Raw genomic sequence first — 24,059 nt, 5'->3', positions numbered from 1 at the left:
AACGCCTTCCCAGCACGACGGCGTGGCTCGAGTGGAAGTTTGCGGCCAACCAGTAACCCACAAATAGCTCTGCTGGTAATCCCTTTTCATGGTGTCAAGTGGCACTCTATTTTTTTTCTTTGGAGCAGTAAACCATGCGTTCTTTTCTTGTCGTCCCCTTGAATGTGAGTGCATATGTCCGCCTGCAAGACGTGGCTTTGTGACACTCCTGCGCAGGTGCCCTGTCGGTACCCCGCTGGCCACACCAGCAGCCTGGCAGCCGCAGTCCCGAATCGCAGCAGCCCGGCCACCAGCAGCCTTCCAAGGACGAGCACCACCGTGGCTCCTCCTGCTCCACCAGCGACGCCCACGAGCAGAGCCTGCTCACCACATGCGTCGGGAGCACTGCCGAGCTGAGTGCGTGCACACCCAAGGGGCAAGATGGAGGGGTAGAGGAGCCATTCAGAACACAGTCTTCTGACTTGCTTTTTTTGCAACACAATCTTGTGGCTTGCTTTTTTGCACGCCATTCTAGTGTGAGAGGGCTAGGTGGCCCACCTTGTAATATTGCATCTGTCGTTCAGCCAGAGGGCAAAGTTCATTTAACATACAGATATAAGCGCGAGTTCACACACCCTCAGAGGGCGTACGTGCATGCAGCTGATAAGTGGAGGGGCGTCACTCACATTTTGAACAGATGCCGCGATAAGCAGTGACCACATCCCTACAGCATTTGGGGTGATGCCGGTCATGCAGGCGAGCTCCTGGGAACCGTGACACAACTTTACCGCGGCCGGACGGGCTCACAGCGGCCCCCACTCAGCTGGGGCCCGGGCGCCGTGCACGCTCTCTACCACTACATGCGCTGCTCGCAACTCGAACATGCCGAGCACGGGTCGTCCAGGCGCTCAGCAGGTCCGGAGCTCATTTACGAGAGGTGCGGGCAGCCTTTCAACTTCCATGGCCAGTTCTTACAGGGAAGCTATTAGTGCTACCTCAGCCAAAACCTTCCTCCCCTGTTGTCAGCGTAGACAAAAAACTATTTTCTCTGCTGAGCTTTACAAGCTTTCCCTGTGGGATGGGAAGTACGATAACTGTTCCACTATTCACTAATGTACGTTGGAAACAGAATCTTCTCTGTTTTGAGCAGAGAAAGCTAAAAGATATTGTGCTGCAGGGTCACATTACTGGCTCAGCTAATCCATCCTGCCCCACAAGGAGAGGTCATGCTGACGTACAGGTATTTCAATTGTGCATGGGGAGCAATATCTTGAGCACACTAGCAATTCACCTGTAAAAGTTGGTAGCAAGTGAGCGGGGGAGTTTTTTTTTTCATGCTGTTGCTGGCAACAACATTCCTGTTGTCGGAGTTTGCTGGAGAAAATGGGGAGGCAGAGCTCCATGATCACTGTTCAGATCATGTACCTCTGCCAGTTTCTCTCTCATAGTTTCTGTGGCTTGCGTACACTCATTGCAGTGGAGAATCCCCTTGCATCCTTTTTCATTTGCTTCTGGGCCTTCCTGTGTCTCGTGCTGTCCAGGCCGTACCAGGTGCTTCCCCCTCTGGTGGAGTGGGTCCGGGTGGCCCATGCGCACGCGGAGTACCGGCGCTCGCCCCTCGTGGACCAGGATGACGTCATGCAGGCAGCCCGGCTCCTGCTGCCTGGTGTCGACTGCCCTGTGCGGGCCATAGGGTGAGCAACCATCCGTCTCCACTGGAGAAGACGGCACTCCAGTGGTTCTTTCATGAGTGACTTTCTCTCTTTAGCAAATCTCCTGCCGAACAAGGGCATGCACTGGCTTGCAATTATCGCAGATAGTCACCCGCGAGTTAGTAATTAAAAACGGGCACAGTGGAAAGACACTAGTTTGGCAGCCTGTCAGATGTGCTCTTATACAGACATGAATTGGTGTTGCTGTTTAAGTGCCATTAAAGTCCAGCGTGTTTGATAAAGAGTAGCTTTAATGCCTTTACTAAGAAACCTTTGGGGAAATGCTATTGATAGGACAGGTTTTTGAGTGGTTTTGAGGCTGCCTTAGATGTGGAAGGCCAGTTCTAGTTTCATGACCACGTGTCTGTCCCTTTAAAGGAGCCGTGCAGACAAAATTCGTTCGATTCACTTGAAAGAGTGCCGCGTTAGAATCATACTGACAACATCTTTAACAAAAACTTTGCTCAAATAAGCTATATAATTAGGAAAAAAGAGAATAGCCATGTGACTTACTGGCTCATTTCCGCACTAGAACATATGACGCCATATGTACGATCGGCAGAGGCCCGCAAAAGCAAATGCAAGTTAGGCAGGGCTTATAAGCTTGCAGAACGAGCTATTCTCACTGAAGTGTAGTGCATATTCATTTTATAGCAGTAAGAATGGTGGGGTAAACAATGGAAACTACGAAAGTACGTGTAAACTTGCATAGTGCTTTTGGTACTGCGCGCACTATGCTTGTGATAGCTGCACAGCAGTGCGGCACTTTGGGGTTTTCCCACGTGATACTGGTTGACAGGCGTAAGCGACATTGTCTTACATGACCCTCTTTGTCAAACATACCCCATGTTTCACGAAACTATTGCTACCTACCGTAAAGAAAGCAAGCCAGGTGCAAGTACGGTCAAAAAGAAAGCAAAGGTGATTGATGATTGATTGTGGGGGTTTTACGCGCCGACGCAACGCAGGCGATGAGGCGCGCCGTAGTGGAGGGCTCCGGATTAATTTTGACCACCTGGGGATCTTTAACGTGCGCCGAAATCTCGCACACACGGGCGTTTTTGCTTTTCGCCTCCATCAGAAAAGCGGCCGCCGCGGCCGGGAATCGAACCCGCGACCTCGTGCTCAGCAGCGCAACGCCTTAGCCACTGAGCCACCGCGGCGGGTAGAAAGCAAAGGTAGAAAGGGGCGTGGTGCAGTATGGTGGTGCCATCTAGGAGGGATGAGGGTAAATAAGGCTCTGCAGTCCACTGCAGACCGAACAACGCACTTGAATTTCGCTTGAAGACCCTTCCTTGTGACTTCATGGCAGACGTCACGAAACAAAACAAGGAATCAAAATCTTAACTTAAATTGCTCACTTTCTCAGTGAATAACGCATCACTTGCTGCCGGACAAGCGCTGGGGCCACTATGAAACACCAAATCTTTTGAATAAAACAAGCGTGCATTTTGTGTGTGTGTCCCCTTTAAGCAGCAGTTCATAGCCTTATATAAAATGTGAGCTTTGAGCACGTCTGTCCCCTCGTGCAGAGAGCTGCACGAGGAGCGCCTCCTGTTGCGGAGGTCGGGCTCCGCATTGTCGTCGGGCGGAGACGAGTCCCCACCCCAGGACTGGGCGAGACAACTGCAGACCGAGCTGGCGTTCCGACTGCTCTCGCTCTGTGGGCAGCAGGGCGCGGGCGGAGCCAGTGTGGTGTCGCAGGCACTGCCACTGCTGCCGTCTGCTTCGCGGCTGGACACACGCGACCAGCGGGGCCTGACCCCACTCATGCTGGCCTGCGCCAGGGGAGACGAGGCCGCTGCGAGGCTGCTGGTCCAGGCCGGCGCTGACATACACGCCGAGGTGGGTGCACGGGGCTGGCCAACACTCAAGCACTCAAACACTCCTGCTGCACCAGTCACTTGAGGGGTGCGGCAGGCGGCCTGATGTTTCATCTAATGGATAATGTCGCATCCCAGAATGCCATGAGTGCACATTCATGCATCTACCTAAGGGTGCTTTGTGTGCTAATGCCATCTAAACCCTAACCCCTGAACAATAGATGGATCATTAGGTTTGCTGCAATCGCCAATCAAGATTTTTGCAATTGTTTTTGCTAGCTATTGAAGGCATTTTTTTTTTTTTTTCACCGCAATTTTTTCAGGTTCAAAGCAAACTGCTAGCATGAACTTCTAGTTTCGCATTGGCAGTCATGTCACGCAAAAACTATTTTGTGGGAACATTGTAGTAAGCTGGGAAGCCCACTCTCTGAACTTTGTATTCAGCCAGTTCAAAATAAGCCGCGCATAACATGAAATACGCTGCAGTTCGAGTGATGATTCTAAATGGACTTTGTTTCTCTTTCCTGATGATCGTGTGTCACTGTTGTGCAGGCTCCCCTCTGTACGCCTCAGTGCCCGCTGGCCATTCCGGAGGTCCAGGGCTGGACAGCACTCACATTTGCCACCACACAAGGAATGGTCTCTACTGTGCGGGTGGGTACCTATGCTACAAATACTGCACAAATCCTCCTCTCTATGTTTGCACAAAAGGTCTACAAATCAATCTTGCCTCAATGTCATTTGAATGCAAACACTAACACATGCGGAACTAGTCCATCTTCCAGTAATCTGTGTCTTCAGTAAAGGTCTGCACATCATTTGTTACAGGCAGGCCTCACAGTTTGAATTCATCTTTGTGTCAGGCAGTTCCTGCTGGTAGCACTGCTGAAGACCTCTCGAAACTACTGCTCATAGGTGGAAACATCTAAAATTGAACATCTGAATGAACTTTGGATGCACGTACTTTATGTGTCTGCTCTGTTTTACCTTTGGAAGATGTCCTTGCCATTCAGCCCATGCAACATCAGTTTGAGTGGCTGTCATGTAGTTGTATAGTAGAATGTGGGCTGCACATGCAGACACTGGTGAATGCGCACTCATGAGAGGGAGGAGGAGACTCGGCCATTACGTGGGTCAGTGCAGCTCAGAGCTGTGTGAAATGAGAATGCTTTTTTCAGCTTGTTCATAAGCTGGCAGTGGTGTTGTATGGCTAATATTGCTCACTGCCCTGCTGATGTATGGCGAATCACTGCGAAGAGGCCTTGTACTTCCCAGTGTGCTCATGGGTGAGCTTTTCCACGCAGATGCTCCTGGAGAAAGGTGCTAATGTGGAAGGAAGTGGGGCACCCAACGAAGAGAAGGTGACAGAGACGCCTCTGCAGCTGGCTGTTGCATTCAGTAAGCGCCGCCCGTTATACCTTTCTCCTGTGCCACTAGTCTTTTGGACACAGTGTCAGCTGACAAAGTGCTGGCTGGAAGCCAAGTATCTCCTATCGCCTTCAAGGTGCTTGGGTCAAGGCACCAAGGATCAGAAATGTGGCACTTGACAGGTGGAGCTGTGTCCCACAGCCTTTTTGTGCCTGGTGGTAGTACATACACGTACAGGTTCTGCCTCGAGCACAATTCCAGGGACTTACGAGAAACACGGCGCAGGCCACCTGGAGCTGATTGGGGTCCTTCTGTCATACGGAGCCAAGCCGTTCTGTGCCACGCCGTTCCTGGACGCACAGAGCTACGGAGGCGCCCACCCGCGTGGCTGCTATGGAGCGGCAGCTGTGGCAGCGGCGCACGGACGAAGGAGTGCCCTTCGGAGGCTGCTGGCGCATCGGGCGCTGCCCGAGGCCGACGACCAGGGAGACGTGCTGTCGTTGCATGAAATTCTGGCAGAAGGCGCCGCACCTGGAACGACGGACCGTAGAACCGCAGCCAGGCACAACAAGGTGCGGTCGTCTCACTAGACTGCACTAGAGTGTAGCCTGCAGGTGCACTAAAGATTTTATCGTGTTTACATCACATTAAGCTGAACAGCTATTTCGATAGCACATTCTAAATTTTTTTCAAAGTACTTACTTCGAGTAGATGTTTTGTTAACTTTGCCAAAAATATATCCCTGCAGTCCAAAGTCAACGAGTGGGCACTTTTAATCTTCTCCAGCTTATCTCTAAAGCATTGCTTACGAGGCACATTTATTCAATTTTTGAGATGTAGCAGCTGTGTTCTTTTTGCGGTTTGTTGTTAATGATTAACCAAGTGCATTTGTGAGACATTGTGATTACGAGCTGTGATCAGGGATGACAGCTTGTAGTCCAAAACTTTTGTGCAACCTGCCTAAAACATTTACAGAGTCGCATTTGGAAGACTCAGAATGGCGAGTGAGGCTGAGGCTAGCTGTGAGTCCAAAGAAACAGAATTACAGTACCAAGTGCTTGTTGCTTTCTTAGAAGCCAACAATGAAGAAACAGCTTGGAACAAGGTGCTGTCAGTGATACGCACAATGCTGTCAAACACTGTTCAGCCCTAATTGAGGATGCCAGAAACTTGCATGTTTATGACTGTTAAGGGGAGGCTACCAGTGGTGTAGCGAGGTGGTACTCTTGCTGCCATAAATAATTTACAAGGGAGCTACCTTCATATGCCGAGAAGGCAAACTGGGCAGGCAGTTTGAGACTAAGCTGTGGATGAATAACAATTATGTTGTTCAAATACTTTTGACAGTTTGAAATCGTGTTCCCATTCAGATGTATATGGTCAGAGCAGTGACCTACAATGGCTTTCGCTAGAGGGCTAATATTGCGTGCATTCTTACTGCAATGAAGCCATCTTACTATGTTTTAAACCTTTGTAAAATTGCTTGCCTGAGTGCATTTTATGCCACAGCCTGAAGGTCCTGTATGCAGAGCAGTGGTGCTTACTAGCTGCTTTGTTTGTCTGTTACCTTGTCTGTTATCCTCAGGCATCAACAGCGGATGAGACGCTGGAGAATGGGGGCGAGCAGGTGCTGCAGCAGAAAGCCGGCCAGCCTCTGAGCAAAGCGCACGTGAAGGCTCTCCAGGAGGCCATGTACCAAAGCGCAGAGAACGGATACCTCGAGGTCACGCTAGACCTCCGGAGTATAGGTACGCATGGATCCTCCCTCCTGGCCATGTTTTGCTTGCTTGTAGCACATGAGCACATGCAGTTAATTTCATACAGAAAAGGCTATGAAAAAATTACATGTACTTTTCGTCGTCTAAGGCAAAAGGTGAAGTGTTAAATAGATAGTACTGCGGTGCGGCATGTCAACATTGCTTTACCATATACTTGAAATTGAGCACTAGGTTAGTTTGCCTCCTAGTTTGGGTTTGCCGATACTTACCTTATGATGTGGTCACTAGAGGGTGTGGTGGTCCTAGTTTCAGCTGTGAGAGGCGTTTGCCCCCCACCGTGCACTCTAAGTTGTATCTGCCACCAGATCGTAAGTCAGTTGTCGCTGTAAATGGTGCTTTGTAAGTGTGGTCGTGTATGCCTCACTGGTATGGTTGACCACAACACTGCCCTGTGGCACGCAGGGGTTCCGTGGACGCTTCACTGCTGGATGCAAACGCTGACCATGGCTCACGAGCAGCAGCTGGAGAACACCATTGATGAGCTGCTGCAGGACTTTTTGCACGTCTGGCCAGAGGACTGCAGCACGCAGTTTGTGGACGACTGCCTTCCCCTGCTGTTCTCCATCTTTCGACACAGCAAGGTGCCGGATAGCCATCTACTTGCACAAGCTTGGAGCGAAAATGCCCCGTTCCACCAAGTTTTTCTCAAGCATGGGTTAGATTCGTTAGAGACAAGAGTATGATATTCTTAGCTTCATTATATTCTGGCTATTGCACAAGGTTAACCAATGCTTAATTAAGCAGTGCAAATGGTCAGGCATGTTTGAATGGTGTCTTGTTTTCAAGCATCATCGAGCCAACATGCAATACAGAAAGCAAATAACAAGAATTCAGCAGTCATCCCATATATTTTATTACTCTTATATCTCTGTGCTTTATGATACCGGGAACCAGTGCTTCTATATATAAATTGTCAGTTTGTTTTTTCGTATATTTTTGTCTCCATTATAAGGAAGCCAATATCCTCACGATTCTATCTTTCTGTCTTCAGAATGAAGGGACCACGCTGCTCTTGGCAGACATATTCTCAGTCTGTTATGGGGAGGACAGCATCAAGGAGATACGAGACGTCTCACTTGCTGGAGGTGCAAGAATAGGTAGGTGAAGGGTCCGTTCCGCACTTTGCCAGTTTCTGTATTGATCTTTAGCAATTCATACAGCCAAACTGAGAAATTTTCAAGAATAAACTTTGACTTTTCACACTGTAAGCAGTGAACACTTTTTTGGAACATTCTTGCAATGGTGCTCACAAAAAGGTCTAGGATTTTCTTGGCAGGCAACTGTCAGAAGCCACTTAGTGTACAGGGAATGCATACCTATTTTGTGACTGTGAAACGCTGTAATGACCAAAATTAACCAAGGGACCGGACTAAAGCCACAGAATAACAGGCAGCTCTATTGCATGGCTTCCTTTAAAATGTGCAACTTTTTTAGTGACCTTGCACCTTGTTGCTAATAGGTAAATGCTAGCCACCCAGTTTTTGACAAACCCTGGAACTATACAATTGAAAAACCACACCTAAAGAAGATGGACGACAAAAGAAGGCATTGGACAGACAGTGCACCGATAAATGGGCTGCCCGTTCACGTTTTGCTGCCGTCCCGCGTAACTGTTTGCAGATCCCAAGTATGTGAACAACCCGGAGATGTCGGACGTGCAGTTCCGGGTGGAAGGGCGTGCCTTCTATGCACACAAGATCATCCTGGTGAATGCCTCGCCGCGTTTCAAGGCCATGCTGGCTACCAAGTCGGCCGAGGGCAGCACGCCAGTGGTGCAGATCAACGACATCCGCTACGACATCTTCCAGGTGAGCCGCCGCCTGCTGCCGGCTCCAGCTGGCATCGGACTTGTTGGGGGGCCAGTTAGCTCATGATTCTTAAATATGTTCAGCGCAAAAACCAAAGATGATGCACAAGAAAGGAGACAGGACAAGCGTTGCTCTAGCACTTGTCCTGTCTCTTTTTTTGTGTATTGTCTTTGGTTTTTGCACTGAACATATTTAAGAATGTCAATAAATGTCACGTGTATTCATGAGCTTGCCGGGTGTAAGAAGTGCATCTTCAGCACTTTGTTTTCTTGGGATGTTGTTCTACACTAACTTTTGGTCGTGCCAGGCTTCTGTTTTCCTGAAATATTAAGCGCTATAATTACTTAATGTTCCCATGGTTATATCAGCTTGTAGCAATATGTCAAAAATTGTACCTTGACCGAGGTGCCCATTGCAGTTTCTCTCTGACCCTTGACTGTGTAGTCCTACTCTGTCACCACTTTTCTGTCAGTAATGAATATTCAAATTTTAATGAATGATATAAATAAACCAAAGAGAAATGCATGACTGTACAGTGCACGATGGCTGATAGAGGTGTATATAAGCTTGTGCCTGCTTGTTATTTACGTGGCATACAAAGCTGTCCACTATGTGTAAAGATGGATGTTCGGCTTTGTAATTTGCATGCAACATTTCTTCTGGCACTGTTGTGAAACAAACATCATTATTTGCTGTGCTGGAAATAACAGGGGAGGAGTTTTATGTATGCAAAATGTGTGCTTTACTTTGTACACAGCTCGTCATGCAGTATCTGTACAAGGGCGGCTGTGAAGACTTCGACATTGACCAGAATGATGTTTTGGAGGTACGTACTAGGGCTTCATATTACATTACATACTGCATGATTTGTCTCACATGACTTCAGTTCAATTTGTCAACAAGTACGCTGCACAGAACTTGCTAATACATGCTTCAAAAGACGTCTATCACGCTTGTTTCATGGTTTCTCATACTAATGTTATTTCATTGCAGTTATGTTCATCACACCATTGTTGTCTTATGATAACCGTCTTGTTGCATTTGTAAGGTGTGTGTGCTCAATCAATTTCTAAGTGGTTGTGCTCCCATGCCTAGCATTATGTTTCTTTTTCTTTTTTTTGAAATGGGGTAAAATATATAATATTAAACACAAACCCCAGAGTTTGAATTGTAGTAGTTTTTGGTGTTGAACAACATTCAAAGTTTCAAACAGTGTTGCAAGTGGGATATACACTATAAGTGCAAAGCAGTTGAGGCATCAGCTGTCTTGCCAAGCATTTTATTGTCTCAAAAGGATTTGTGTTGTCTTCGTCTTCCATTTCTGTCATCACATTTTGAGGCAGAATTTAATTTAAGGGGACTCCAGGAAGTTTTCTTAGAAGGTTGGATACACCGAAAAATTTGACGATAAGCCTAGTCAAACGAGCAATGCTTGCAGTTCAAAGTTGCTGGCCAGCAATTTGGCCAAATTGAGTTGGATCCTAGCACCGTTTGAGTCATATACTGCAGAAGGATGGCAAGTTGGGCTAGTTGGTTCATAGTGACCATAACGAAATGCAGCGCAAAAAAGGACGGGACAAAAGAAGTCGTTAATTCTTCTTTTGTCCCGTCCTTTTTTGCGCTGCATTTCGTTATGGTCACCGTTTGAGTCAACGTTCCCTCCCAATTTAAATGATCTGACTGGATTACTTAAAAGCTTGCTGAACTATCTCATTATAAATGGAGCAACATTCCGGGCATGGTGGACAGCCTACAGCTGTTGAAAAGGGCCAGGGGGATGGCGGAGAGGGATTGTGACACAAAAGGCTGAGAGGAGAGGCTGACCGTTTCTAAGCACCCACCTTTATCCTGCTTGCCATCTTTGGTGGCATCTACAAAACACAGTAGATGAGGTATTGGCTTAGTAAAGGTCCTGTGCAGTCCGAAAGGTTGCAAGAGAGCACCACAGCCAACCACATAACCGATTCCTCATCACGTGCAGCTGCTGACGGCGGCGACGTTCTTCCAACTGGATGGGCTGGTGCGCTTCTGCGAGGCCCGCTGCTCCAAGTGTGTGGACCTGGACAATGTCGTGGCTACGTACGTGCACGCCAAGGTGTACAACGCCGTCCAGCTCCTCGAGTACTGCCAGGGGTTTCTGCTGCAGAACCTGGTTGCGCTTCTCAGCTACGACGATGGCGTGCGCAAGCTGCTATTTGGAAAGCGCCTGCACAACCACGACGTGCTCAGCGGACTCCTGCTCACGCTTCAGGCACGAGTCAAGCAGCGTGTCGCCCTCTCCAAGGTGCTCGCCGGCAAGAGGGCGGCTCACGACGCCAAGATGAGGCTCGTGGGACCAACCAAGTAGCCCGAGCCAAGCTGTCGACTGAGGCAAGCCGGGTAAGGGGTGCTCTGCGTTATGTTGCTATGCAGTAAATGACTTTTCCAGCATTCGCAAGGTTCTAATCGACCAGATTTAGTTTGTGCAGGGACTGCCCGGGTTCGATTCCTAGACTACAACAAATCTTGCTTCGACTGCGAAATTTCTGAGATGCCTGTGTAGTTTTCCTTTGTAGCCGTATGACGGCATTTCAGGCGGGTCCGAAATGTTTTTTGCATTTGCAAGATTCAAAAAGAAGAAAAGCGTGAAAGTTATTCCTACTACTCAGCATTATGTTACATTGACGTAATAACTATGCTACCAATACTAGCTTGCAGCTATAATAAAAATTGTAGTGGCTGACAAGGCTGCGAGCATTCTAGCAATGGCTTTGGTAGTGGCTGTTATCAGCTACTACAATGAAATTCTGTCGTATTGGGTCATTTAAGGCACTCAATGAGAATGTTGTCTGTAGGCTGCAAAGCCATTCAATGCATCATGTTCAGGTTCTTCCCGTGTCAACTGTCTTGTTGAGTGTCATTGGTCTTTGTTCTCTTTCTTTTCTTACCCAAATGCAACAATGTGCTCCCTTTTTTTCTTACTTCCAGGAGCTTGCTGCACCAAACGGCCTAGGACACAACCTGTGGCATCATCAGGTGGTCCTGTTCTGTGAAGCATTGTCCTTTTCATCAAATTGAGCTCGCAGGACCTTCTTGTTTTTTAAAAAGAAACCCTGAAGGAAATGTGCACATCGAACTCTGTGAGCCAACGTACAGTTGACTGGAGTCACTAGTTCTGGCGTCGCCATCTGCCATCCTGCAAAAACCCGTGTTTGTGTAAGGTGTACATTGGGATTGTATACTGTTGGCAGCGTTGACAAATCCAATCTATGCCAATCCATGGCGAAGTTTGTTGCAGCATGTAAAAATCAAGAAAACATGATTGTATGACATAAGTCAGTGCATTGTTTTTTACGTACGGTGAACAGTGAATGGAACAATGAAGGCTGAACTATTATTAATGCCATGTTTGCCAACTTCTAGCTGTGACCTCTGTTGCGTAGCCCCCACTGCTGTTAGCCCTGGGTGAATTTCATTTGTATTGGTTCCCATCACACTAGACACAGTGTAACGCAGCAGGTACTATTTTGTGCTTGGCAATTTACGACACTCTTTTGGCCGTTACAGTGTTTGCATTTTCAGGAGCGCACAAGTATTATTAGTAAGTTCACCCAGAGTACCACTTGTTCCTTATTTGTTTTTGTGAGGCACCAGCAAAGGGCTCTCCTCCTAGTGTTTTATGATGGCTCCAAGATGGATTATGGACCATTTATCCGGTGCCAGGAGCGCACAGCACTCTGAAAGAGAGCTTGCCCCCCGCGGTCAGCAACACCTCATAAACTGTCTTCAGAGCTTCTTCACTAAAGAAACAGCATAGCCCCCATCAAGCCTGTACAATCTTTCCTGTCATGCTGTTGAGCAACTTGTACAAAACATTCATTTTTAGCTTGTGTGCTTTTTTTTTTTTTTTTTGTAGGCAGCTTTACTGCTGCCCTTCAAGTGTATAAGAATGCTCGTGACATGATCTGTGGAATGGTTCGGCTTCTTTGCAACGTCCGGGGTGTTAATTGCCATGCTGTCAGAGCTGGTGCTGTGCTTATGCTGCCCAGGACAATCAGTTCAGGCAATACTCTGCTTGCCAACTTATGACACGACTACCATTGACTCATGCATCACTGACACAGAACCTAGCACGTTGGATTTTGCTGCATCCATCTTAAATTATTAAAACTTCATACTCTGCCCTTGTTAATTCATTCGAAAGCACACAGTTCAAATGTGCACGAGAGTATGAAAAGAGCGTAGCACTAACACTTGAGCCTGGATGAATACTCGTTCGTTATTCCCTGCTGTTTTGTGTTTGTGTGCGAGTGCGTACCATGCATTTGTTTATCGGTGGCTTCTTTGGAATGTATATATAAGTAAACAAACGTTGGCTGTTGCCAGAACACACGGGGTATGTTCCGCGTAATTTTTGAGCAAGCGCTTATCACATTCTCATTTGCTGGGACCAAGTAAATGGATAGGGAACCTCCTAATGCTGCATGAAGTATTTAGTAGATTTGTTTTCACAGTGGAATTCAAAGTAAATTAAACATTTTTCTCTCTCCTATTTATTTAACCCATCTTCAACACCTCGCACATTGAGTCTAGGACGTTTTCATTCCCGAGGGTAAATCCCTTGTGGCACCGGCAGTTGCAGGGAGTCCCGCACTGTTTCATTCCTGGGTGAGCTTCATCTTCGCCAATTAAAGGCTGATCTAAAGTGCCACCTCTGGTGCACATGCTGAGAGGGGCAAGGCAAATAGTCCTTTGAGAATGAAGCTTACCTCCTCTTGGCATTCATGTTACCATCAGAGTTCAGATCACCCAAGTTTTAAAGCAACGTTTTTGCTGTCCTTATAAGGAATTGCTGAGTTCACTTTTGCCATACATTTTCGTGTAATTCCTATCCCAATGTACAGATACATTCCATTTTCATAAACAATTGCATGCACAACATTAGCTGTTTTCATGCCTTGGCATAACTATCAGTAGCAGGGAATAGGTGTGGCAGAATCTAATAAATGTTCTTTTCCTTTTTTTCATCTTTTTACGTGTAATTGTAAACACGATAAATAGACAGTGATAAATACAACATGGCAAATATGCATGACAAATACAAACACAATACTATGAATGTGCACATTGGTCCTCATTCTGTTCTTATTAAATTTTCCAGTGAAGCAGTGTATCGAGACCATTATGGTTCAAATGGTGTACTTCTTGCCTAAACAAGCTCAATACTTGCCAAGTCCTAGACTCAAAACAGATAATATTTCCCTGTGAACTTATGAGAAGTAACATTGTTTTTTTATTTTTAATCAGAAGACCAGTGAGGCTATTGGGTGTTTGTGTGGTGACTTTTAATCGTGTCAATTGTTTGTTGTCCTTAGCCATATTTTCTTTCTCCAAAGATGTTTCTTTTCATTCTTTTCAATGTCTTGTCACCCTTTGCCATAATGGCACTAACGAATTCTCATGATACAAATAACTTTGCTTGATTTGTTCTGTGTGTTTATCTGAGTCAAGTTGTTATTGAAATTTCTCATTGTTTAATCTTTCTTTCAATGACCCATTTATTTTATTGTCACTAGCATTGTCCCAACCTTACCAAAATCGTTGTGCTGAACATTCTGTACACATGACAAAATTAGCGAACAAAAGAAACTGGTGCCATAACCTGCTTTCCTTGGGTTCACTTTGAGTGCCAAACCAAATTGTGTCATGGTGCGTTGTGGAAGTTATTGCAGTGCGTATTAGTTTCATGCTGCTTCTGCAAGACAGCCGGTCACCGTAAATGGTATGCAGGTTAAACACTGCTTTCATTTTCAAGGCACATTTTGTGGCTGTGATTATTTTTGATGAAATGTTGAACACAATGCTGCCAATGCTGCAAACCAAGTAACCAGTTTCAGACCTCTTGCACTGCTGAGATTTGGATTGACGATGCTCGCTATCTGTTTCCTAATTCACTAATATCTGTAGTGAATATCAGTCCGTAGTGAATACATGTAACGACCCACACAGCAGCGTGAACTTTCCGAATAGACACTGTCAAGTGGTGTTTAAAGTCTTGCAATTATTTGTGATATCGTAAATTTAGGCTCTACATACCATCAGCAAGACATTGTTTTGCTTCAGTGCTTGCAATCTTAACTCGATGTTTTATGTGGGCATGTTTTGAGCAGGATAGTAGCAGTTAACATTAAGATAAAATCTGAAGGTTTGGTGAATACTATAAACAATCAAAGGGGAAAATACTCGCTAAGAACTTGTTGAGTCGCTTATCAGTGCTGCCCGGTGCGGTCTTTTTACTGGCCGTTCCCACGTCGCACTGTTCACATACTACCTCAATGCGGTTTACTTTTTTTTTTTTTTTTTTGCTACATGCACAAACCACAAACTGTATTCAACCTCTGTATGTATATAAACGCTCTTATCCCACCGAAAGCTCAATGTATCAGATTGTGTGGAGCGTCCTGGTTATACCTTGCAGAAAACTTGCTAGTGCATGAATTGGCACTGTATATGTGCTTTTGAGCAACAAGAGTTCTTTATATTTTGTGTGAAGCCACTGAACAGGTGTACTTGAGGGTTTGTAAAGTACTTAGCTTTTTATCCTTCAACTGACAATGTTACAGTAACACAATGTTTAGTTCTTTTGTGTCAAAGTTTTGGTGTAGCTGCTGATGTTTATGTTTGAGGATGGTTTTTGTGTCACAGATACAGAAAACAAGCTAGGTTTGGAATTTGTGATGCACAGTGTCATAGTTTTCTGCACTTATGAACTCGTCAACTCAGTGGGGGAGGGAGGTGGTACCTCTTGTTCCAAATGTGACATGGGGTTTTATGTGTGTGTGCTTATCGTTATTTTAGCGCACTTTGAGTGCCTTTCGTGTGTGTTTTTGGTGCATGTAATATTGCTCGTAAGCTGTTAATATGATTAATAGTGTGTTACGGCCTGTTTGTGAAGCAACACGAAATAAAAGAAGGTATAACGCTCTTAGTGTTTGGCAACATCGCAGCGCAACAGTGTAATTACCTGGGAATGAGCCAAACCCAAAAATTATTTTGTTATTGCTAATTAGTAATGAACAGGTAATTAGGATAGATTAGGTTATGTAATTGGGATTTGGCCATTAGGATAGTTTACAGGTAATTAGCGAGGGTCCTTAGAATAACATCATCTTTCTGATTGATGCTTGATGCAAGGCCGTGTACGATATCTCGTTTGGGCAGCCCCATTTCAGAATGAGGGGAAATGTGTGATCATTTGGCATGTGGACTGGTTTGGTGAAACAAAAACACAAATTAAGAGAAAGGGACAGATGATCCGCAAAGGCTAGAGTGCAGAGCACGTGTCATGCATTTTTTTCATGGAGGAATTCAAAAAGTTCCCCATGCAGGCCCGGTTGCCTTTATTAGCAACTGCATGTAAGCAACATGCCCAACTGATCAACAGGGTCACTTTTCCTGATGTTTGTGCAGCACGTTTGGTCATGTCAGAGTCCAACGTAGAGGTACTCAAAGCGCACTTTAAGCTTCGGGTTGACGCGCTTTGCCAGTTCACCCAGCTCGGAGTCGGCAACCACCAGGTACCTGGGGAGGAGTTCAGGAGCAGCATTCATAATAAATAACTGAATGCCTTGGATGGATTCGGGAATTTGTGCTGAGGTCTGAGTACTAATGCACGCATTTTCCTAAAAGCAGACATAAATAACTATTGAAACCCAAAACAAAATTACCAAGCACCATTGAGGAGAGCTCCACAATGTTTCATGCTGTGGGTTCAAGTGTTAATGCCAGGAATACATTGCTAAACTGCCACTCAAGCATTGGAAATGTATTGGCAAAGTATTGGCAGTGTACCTTTTGATTTTATGTATTCATATGTTCCACTGCTACACTGTGAGTAAATTTACCATGTTTCCAATGATTGCACCCATCTTTGGCGGCCATGAATTACGAGACGACGGCTAGCATGATAGTACGTAAAAATCAGCTGAACTTTCCTGATGGGGTAATGGCAATTGCTTCATCTAAGAACTCTAGCTCCATTTTAAAACTGGAGCAATGACTTAAGCTGTGAATATTCTTAAGAGCATTCATTGTTGACAGAGAGGGAAACTCTATGGAGTTCCCTGTAGCCTTGTTTGCTTAGGCACTGTGCACATTGAGAGCTTACAATCTTCATGTCTGTTACCGCACATGCATAAATGCACTAGTGTGCACAATCAATTAGAGCCCAGTGCAGCTATTGAATCGCTGCCTCACGTGTCCTGAGTATTGGACACAAACTGTCTCATTTGCACAACAGTTCTCGTTGCCACAAAGAAGCACTATATGGCCATTCTGCGTTGTTGAAGAAGAATTTGTCCTAGTCCTCAGTTTGAACCTAGGACCACTGGCTGTGTAGCGCAGTCGCTGTAGCAATGGAGCTAATCAGGAGTTGTTTTATAAAGTGGCCATATTCCTCAGACCTCAAAGCGGGACAGGGGAGGGGGGGGGGGGGGGGGGCGTAAGGAAGAACGTGGCACATAGTTTAAATGACATACTGCACTTTGTATTACTTCATCTGCACCATGTGACCTTACTGGTCCTCCAGGTATTTTTCCAGGCCAGTAACTGATACTTCTTGCTTGAAGGAATTGCCCTCAGCAGTTCTTCATTTTTGCTGATGTGCAGATTCTTCAACAACCAACAGCATTGCTTGTGTAAGTGTGGTCAAATGAAGTTGCGTCTTCTCTGCAGTCCACATCTAATTCATCAAAGAAAACGTACCCTTTCCACGGGTGCATTTGAGCTGGCAAGCACATGGCGTACTCGACAATAGCCTTAATATATTTGTTGCAAGGCACATCCTTTGTTCCGGAGTGCTGAAGCACGTCCACCCACCATTCCTCGAATGCAAAAGGGGGAGCTAAATGGCTTGTTGGTACACTGCAACTTCGAGAGAACAGCTCAGATGTTAGGACTAAGCAAGAAACAACACAGGCGCTGTGTTGTGTGTCTCTTGCTTAATCCCATCGTCTGCACTGTTCTCTTGAAGTTCCTCAAACGGCTTCTTTTGGCTCCTCCGTTCCTCCAGCTTTTCATTTGTGACACAGGGCTTGACACCAGTCTTCCATTCTTTCGGCCAAAAGCGGGACAAAACTTCGTTCCACAAGCAGGCTGCCGTGACAGTGGGACCACAGCCACAAAGCCGAGACAGGTCCCGCCTAAATCGGGATGTCCTGTCACTTTACACGGTATCTAGCGCGAAGCAAATTAATAGGCAACTCCAAGTGAGAGGCCGGGATAAACATAAATGCACACGAGGATGAAATATCATGCAAGTCTAATCAGGAACAAAGCTGGTTTGGATATTTTACCCAGGGAAAAGGGATGGCGGGTGTAAGGTCCACTTATGAGATTAGCGGCCGGGCGCCCGGGCTGCGCGCGAGAACCCGCCGCTCTGTCTAGCGACGTAGCACTGCCGACACTGCGCTGCAGTCGACGCTAATTCGTCGCGGCGCGCACGGGAGACGGATTGTCTGGCCCACCGCATTCCTCAAGGATAATCCCCCATTGAGAAGGCAGACTGCGGCGCCGGATTCCAGGAATGTCTACTTGACGCGCGGAGGTGGTGGGATTACCGGCGTCCGGACAAGCGCCGCACGAGTCCCGGTCAGCATGACGCACAGTCGCGTCTTTCGCGCTCATCCCTCGGGGTCGTACGCGTTTTCTGGCCCGCGGGCGGCCGGGCGGTCCGTTGACCTGAGATAGCGGCGCCTCATTGAATATTCCGTGACGTGCTGAGTGACACCTGTCTACGTGAATTCGGGCACTCCCATACGCGTGTACGAACGCTACAGGGGCGTTCCCGAGAGAGGGTGATCTCGAGGTTTTAAAAGGCCGAACTGGCCGAACTTGGCCGTTGGAAATCGTTCTTGTCTGAGCGCTGAGCTGGCAGTTCCCGGCGGGACAAGGAGTCTCGACCGTTAACGCTAGGTTGGGATTTAGGAGCCCCCTAGTCGAGGTTAAGATCGCGTCGGAGGTTTAGGGTGCAGCGCCGCACCGGGCAACTAGACGGATCTTGCGGCGAGACAGAGTCTCGGCCGTGGTTTCTCGAGCGGTTTGTGTACGCTCCGAGAATAGGAAGAGTTAGTCGAAGCTGAGGAGCTCGAGTGATTTGTGCGCACTCAGAGCTAGCGTCTTGCCGAAGTTTGAAGTTTTTCTTTTCATTACTCATGTACCCAGTTTTCATACTGTAAATAGCTGTATATAAACTTCCGTTTCATTTAATCAACCTCAACGCCTCGAGTTCGTCAATTCGGCCGCCGCCTCCAAGAACTTCAACGCCATCACCCAGCCAGCCTCCTGCCAAATCAACCGGAGCCCGGGCGATTGGGTTCCTGATCGACACCGGACTTCGGGGAAACGATCTTTACTGCGGGGTTAAAAGAGAGTGCAGGTGTAAATGACGGCATACAAGTGAAAACACGTGCGCACTCATATAATTCTGAGAGGCACAACAAACGTTCATGCAGGCCGGGGGTGTAGAGCAAACACAGTAGACCTTTCTTTGAATGCACTGGTGGGAACCACTGTCTTAGCATTGTCTCCACCGCAAACACAATTCACACAACCGGCTGAGGCTGGTAGAAAACGTTCGCTTTTCTAACTTTAAATGGGATAAACGACACCGTACGAACTCAATAGTCCCTTCAGCACCGTAGTCGTCACAACACACACTGTCAGCCGGTCAGGGATGTGTAGGTGTTTAATGACCTCCCAACCAGAGGTGGCAATGTAAAGTTACCCGGGATTGGCCGGAAAATGGCACTGTAATGGAGGATCCGCGGTGTCATGGATATAATGATTTGTGAATTGTGCTCCCTTTCATTGGCTTACGGAGGTTGGGATTGCGAATTAATGAAGCCGGATGCTTCGCCTCGAGGCATATGTGAAAGCTGCATCAGAGTCCTTCAATGCTTCTCTGGTCATGAAGCTCCCGGCCAAGTTTCGTACGGGGACAAAGGCTACCGCGAGGGGCGCCAGCGCAGATCGGAGGGCATCGGGCGACCGCCGCTGCTCTGTAGCCAGACCGGCAGGCAGGAACGCAAACGCATGCATCATGCCCGTTCGCACCAAATTTTTTCGCCACTCACGAAATGACAAGTCCATTTGAGCGGCCCACGACACGTAAAGCGAAAGCGCATTGCTGATAAGGCGGCGTGCGTCTGTTTTATCTTACTCCGTCGTCCGTTCCCTGCCAAACGCGCTCTGACCACGCCCCCGGCTGCCCTCCGATCAACACCAGCGCCGCGGCGCGGCCTCCCCTGGCAGCGTACGAAGCTCTCCCATAGCGTGACGGCGAAGTTTCATGACCAGAAGGGCATTGAAGGACTCTGGCTGCATAGTTTTCTATTGTTAGCAGTGAAAATTTTTACTTCCTCGCCCCCCCCCCCCTTTCATATCAATTTTTTATCGTTCACCTTGTTCTTTTATCCCTTTCTCTATTTGTTGCCTTGGTATAGTGGTGATCCTTTAGATCCCCTTTTCCCCTTCCCGCGCACGTGACTGTCATCTCACGGGCCGACGCAACTGGCCCGCCGGCGCTGCTGCTGCTCCTCGCCCAGAAACCTGCCTCTTTTCCGGAAACCACGCCTTTCGCTGGCCTCTTGAATAGGGGAGATGGGGAATTAAGGAGATCAGAGCCGGAGGAATGGGACTCTGCTCGACCTACCTCTCCTCTACGCCGCGCCGTTCGGCGGGGCCCTGCTTTTGGCCCTGCTCGGCCGCGCGAGGTAGGCCTATTCCTACCTTGCGAGCGGTCCACGCGCAACCTCGGCCGTAGCCGCCCGTTTGGGGGGGGGGGGGGGTTTAAGGCGCGTGTCGGTTCAGTGTAGTTCTTAGCCCTGTCTTTGCGTTCAGTACGCGCTGTACCGTACGGCCAATAAAGCTCCTTGTTCGTCCTGGCCCTTTGGAGCCTGTCGTCGCCATTGTCGGTGAGTCGAACCCGTCGCGGCGTCTCCCTCGTGGACGCTGCGAACCTCTCTGGGGCATTTTGGGTGGGTCATTTCGCGGGCGTGGTGAAACCCTCGTATCCCACAACGGCCTTCTTAGTTCCACCAAGCCCACAGTATTCACCTCTATCTGAAAGAGCAAGCAAGTGGCGCTAGCCTCTTCTGTGCTCATTAAAAATTTCCTCCCTCTTCTCTGGTAACCGAGTTCGGACTGTGAGTGGCTGTCAATCATTTCTTCGTGGAAGAACCTTACGGTTACGGTTCCACTGTTCATTATATACGTTACAACCCGCACATACCTGAGCGCCTCGCAGGCCAGGAGGAGCCTGAGGACACCGTCCTTGGTGGCGGGCGTCGTGGTTGGCTGCTGGAAGTACAGGCCTGCCAGCTCGACGTTGCGGAAGCCGCTGTCCGCAGACTCCAACAGCCTGTCTACTAGCAGCTCGAAATCATCGGACACGAGGTCCACAACGAAGGACTTGAGGGCCGAGCACGAACCGAGCACGCAGCACAGGTCGTCCTCCGCTTGTATGCACGGATAGTCTGGCGGGGGAATGAAGCGGACCTGGACGAGAAACAAGTCCTCGCCCGATAAGTGTTGCTGAAACCCGCAGATGTGCGCTAAAGCATGAAAGGGGCCCCAGAGGTCAGCCCAATTACAGGGAGAGAAGGAGAAATAAACCTAGGGTTGCCACCTTCTCCCCCCCAAAAAAAAATCTGGTTCTTGGGGGAGGGGGTACGACGGGGTATATAGGCCTCCTGCGCTGCCCAGGGGGCGCTGCGCAAGCGGCTTCCGGGCAGTACTTCCGGGTAGTACAAAGTTGCGCGGGTCCCATAGGATCCCGTGTTGACAAAAGAAAAATTAGCTCGATGCGCCCGATTATTTTGCGACGTGGTCACCAGCTCATCCCCGACGCGTCCGAGCTGTTTCAGCGATCAACTTGGCATTAGGGTAAAAAGCTTTGCAGCGCTAAACACGTTTACAGCGCCGACGAAAGTGCCGGGACCGTGACGGCGTCTGCTACTCGCAGGTTCACCGATCGATGGTCGTGCGAAGTGAAATTTTAAGTGAAATGTCTAGTTTAAGGTAATACTCTAGGTGACAAAGACTTCTCAAAAACAGCCGATCAAAAAAGAAGAGTGACGCAATCGGCGATGATCGTACTTTAAAAAGCCAGCGAGTCCGGCGGACCGCAGGCTCGCCTGCTGCGGTGCACAGCTCTTTTGCGTACCTGCACACTATGCGTGCACTTTCATTAAACAGTGCTCGTTTGCGTCACCGTTACGAATACATGGTGCAGAGTTATCTTGCCGTTTTGTTGCGTGTCTCAGTGACAAAATGCCGCGACCGTCAGAAGCGTGAAATCTGTTTTGCGATTCCGAAAGTAGTGGCCGTAAAACAAAGTGGTCGGGCGAACTAAGAGGCCGCTCGCTTTCCTTGTTTGCTCTCACTTTACTTAATTATCTTGCAGCATACATTCCCAGTTCGCCCATAATAGCCTAGAGTGAGGGTCAACAACGGCCGAGTTCCATGCAGCCGACACGGCGGAGGGCTGGACGGCAAATCGGGTGGGAGGGGGAGGAGGGCTTTGAATGCAAAGAGAAAAATTTCAGCGAATTTCTAATAATATTTGACAATAATCTGGTGAAGTGTGAAGAGGTGGGGGCAATTCAACTGGAAGACGCGCTGTCTAACTCCATTTGAAGTCAGAACTTGCGTGTCGGCGTTCAGATTCGACGACCTCTGCACTAGAAAACCAACACAGTCAGTGATGATCGCATGTAAATATTCGGGGCCCCGCGCCGTGTATGCGACTGTGTTATGTGTTATGTGATGTTATAGAAGTACACATCTCTGCAGGCAGCGGGCGTGTGATTTGGTGCATGTTTTGCGTCCTTTAATATCGCTTAATTTGTTTATTTGGCGCTATTGCCCCACCTACTCGCTAGTATACATGTACCCTGCCGTTCGTAAATCGTGCGGCGTAAAACGTTACGCAAGAATCATTTAGTTTGCGAAAATACGAAATAAAATTTCCACTCGTTTCAAAGGCGGTGCCAGTCCAGCAGTGTCAGCTAAGTCGGCTGCGCAATTCTTGCGTTCGTTTGCATGCTACCGCTGAAGCAACCTTTTGCAGTTAGCTCAGGATATAGGATGAGCATCGTTCCGTGTTTATGCTACTCGTGAACTTTCCTTTGTCGACCGCACGCAAGAAGAAAAAACTGTAACTGTCGTCAAACAGTTAAACCACCCGACCTGGTGATACTGTTCCACGCCGGTACCACCGCGACAGCTCGCTCAAAAGAAAGCCGACAAATCGGCTTCTTTTAGCGGATATTATTTTGTTTAGCCTCTGCAACTGCTTTAAGGGCTATTTCATGCAGTATGCAGTCATTTAAACACGCCACAAAGCGCCACAACCAACTTTCACTCTGGCTTGTAATTGAAAACACATGGAGGGCGGCGAGGGTCGTCTGCTTTTGTACTACCCAGAGGCGTCGGCCGCTAGGGGCGCTGCATGTCGCCAAAACTCCAGCGCAGGAGGCCTATTCGCCGCGAGCTCGACATGTAGGTGGCGACAGCGTCGCGCTGCTAGTGTGGATGCTCCGCTGAGCGGCCCGTAAGAATGCACACTGTGGCCGCGCTTCGTGCCTTTTTCTCGCCGTATGTGCGCACGAAAGGTGCAAACAAGAGTGGTATGCTGTAGTTCAGTTCCTCAACGTTCAATGTATAGCATGGAAGCGGCAGTCAGTTTTCGTTACTACGCCAAAAAAAAAAAAAAAGCGACGACTCATCGGGAATCTCAGAATGGCCGTAATTGTGACATTGAACTTGTACGCTGTGGCTCGTAGCAAGCTCGATCTTTCCAGACTATGGCTTTGAGCCTTCAATAAAAGCATAAATAGAAACAAACCAGGAAGCCTCGATCTCTGAAATTCAGTTTACAACGGCAATCTCAATCGCTTTTACTGGTAGCATGACGCATTCTTGCATTTGAGGGATGCCCTGAAATGGTAATTGACTGCCCCGAAATTCTTTCTAAGATATTTTTGTGTGTTCAAAAGGCAACATATAGTTACTGAATTCTTATCAGCGCAGAGATATAAATGAAATATAAAGGGTCTTTTAAATGAAATTTTAGCGACTCTGAAGGAAGGTTTGATACGGTTTCGGATCACTTATTTACGGCTTTCGTCGCAAGTGAACTTGCGAATTGAATTCTCAACGCACGCAGTACAATCAACATCTCATGTTTAGCTAGGTCCCCGCAAAGTGCCAAGCAGGTTTACAGTGTGCAAACCAAGCTTCTGGGACCTCACAGTGAGCAGAAATTTTCTGTTACGGCTGCTCTGTTGACCATTTGCGTTTTTTTTTTAAATCTAACAGGTGCCTGCAACAGCGAGATGTGTTTGCATTCTTGCGTATAAGGTCGCTTACGAACCCTAAAGATGGCAATAAATGAAGTTGCGCTGTTGCAGATGTAGTAAAACATTTCCTTTTTATTTCTCGTTGTGAATCAGCGCAACGGGTTCCTGGCAACTACTTTGTTTTCCTGGCAACTACTTTGGTTCCTGGCAACTACTTTGGATATCGCCTTTGTCTTGGCATTTAATTCTTGAG

The 24,059-nt window shown here is 47.7% G+C and overlaps 2 protein-coding genes across 6 annotated transcripts in view; one reads left to right on the top strand and one right to left on the bottom strand.

Moving 5' to 3' along the window:
- The window catches only part of LOC144174241 (ankyrin repeat and BTB/POZ domain-containing protein 2), a 117,949-nt gene extending 102,519 nt beyond the window's left edge, over positions 1–15,430 (top strand). Inside the window, exons 8-21 of the mRNA XM_077702809.1 lie at positions 217–396; positions 736–916; positions 1,521–1,673; positions 3,224–3,536; positions 4,067–4,168; positions 4,819–4,912; positions 5,168–5,454; positions 6,468–6,630; positions 7,063–7,241; positions 7,652–7,757; positions 8,281–8,468; positions 9,226–9,294; positions 10,450–10,847; positions 11,436–15,430. Of these exons, the coding sequence (XP_077558935.1) occupies positions 217–396; positions 736–916; positions 1,521–1,673; positions 3,224–3,536; positions 4,067–4,168; positions 4,819–4,912; positions 5,168–5,454; positions 6,468–6,630; positions 7,063–7,241; positions 7,652–7,757; positions 8,281–8,468; positions 9,226–9,294; positions 10,450–10,815 (2,381 nt within the window). The 3' untranslated portion in view covers positions 10,816–10,847; positions 11,436–15,430. The remainder of the gene's footprint in view (positions 1–216; positions 397–735; positions 917–1,520; positions 1,674–3,223; positions 3,537–4,066; positions 4,169–4,818; positions 4,913–5,167; positions 5,455–6,467; positions 6,631–7,062; positions 7,242–7,651; positions 7,758–8,280; positions 8,469–9,225; positions 9,295–10,449; positions 10,848–11,435) is intronic.
- Positions 15,420–24,059, bottom strand: part of LOC144174245 (uncharacterized) — a 60,606-nt gene continuing 51,966 nt past the window's right edge. For all 5 annotated transcript variants that reach the window (XM_077702823.1, XM_077702825.1, XM_077702822.1 and 2 more), the window contains exons 6-7: positions 20,737–21,002; positions 15,420–16,028 (exon numbers count right to left, since the gene is read on the bottom strand). In XM_077702823.1, the coding sequence (XP_077558949.1) occupies positions 15,932–16,028; positions 20,737–21,002 (363 nt within the window). In that variant the 3' untranslated portion in view covers positions 15,420–15,931. The remainder of the gene's footprint in view (positions 16,029–20,736; positions 21,003–24,059) is intronic.

Source organism: Haemaphysalis longicornis, unplaced genomic scaffold (genome assembly GCF_048455015.1).
Source record: "Haemaphysalis longicornis isolate Haplotype H1 unplaced genomic scaffold, Haemaphysalis longicornis Haplotype H1 scaffold_3, whole genome shotgun sequence".
NCBI lineage: Eukaryota > Metazoa > Arthropoda > Arachnida > Ixodida > Ixodidae > Haemaphysalis > Haemaphysalis longicornis.
The sequence above is the reverse complement of the archived record's forward strand: the minus strand, read 5'-3'. Positions and strand labels throughout refer to the sequence as shown.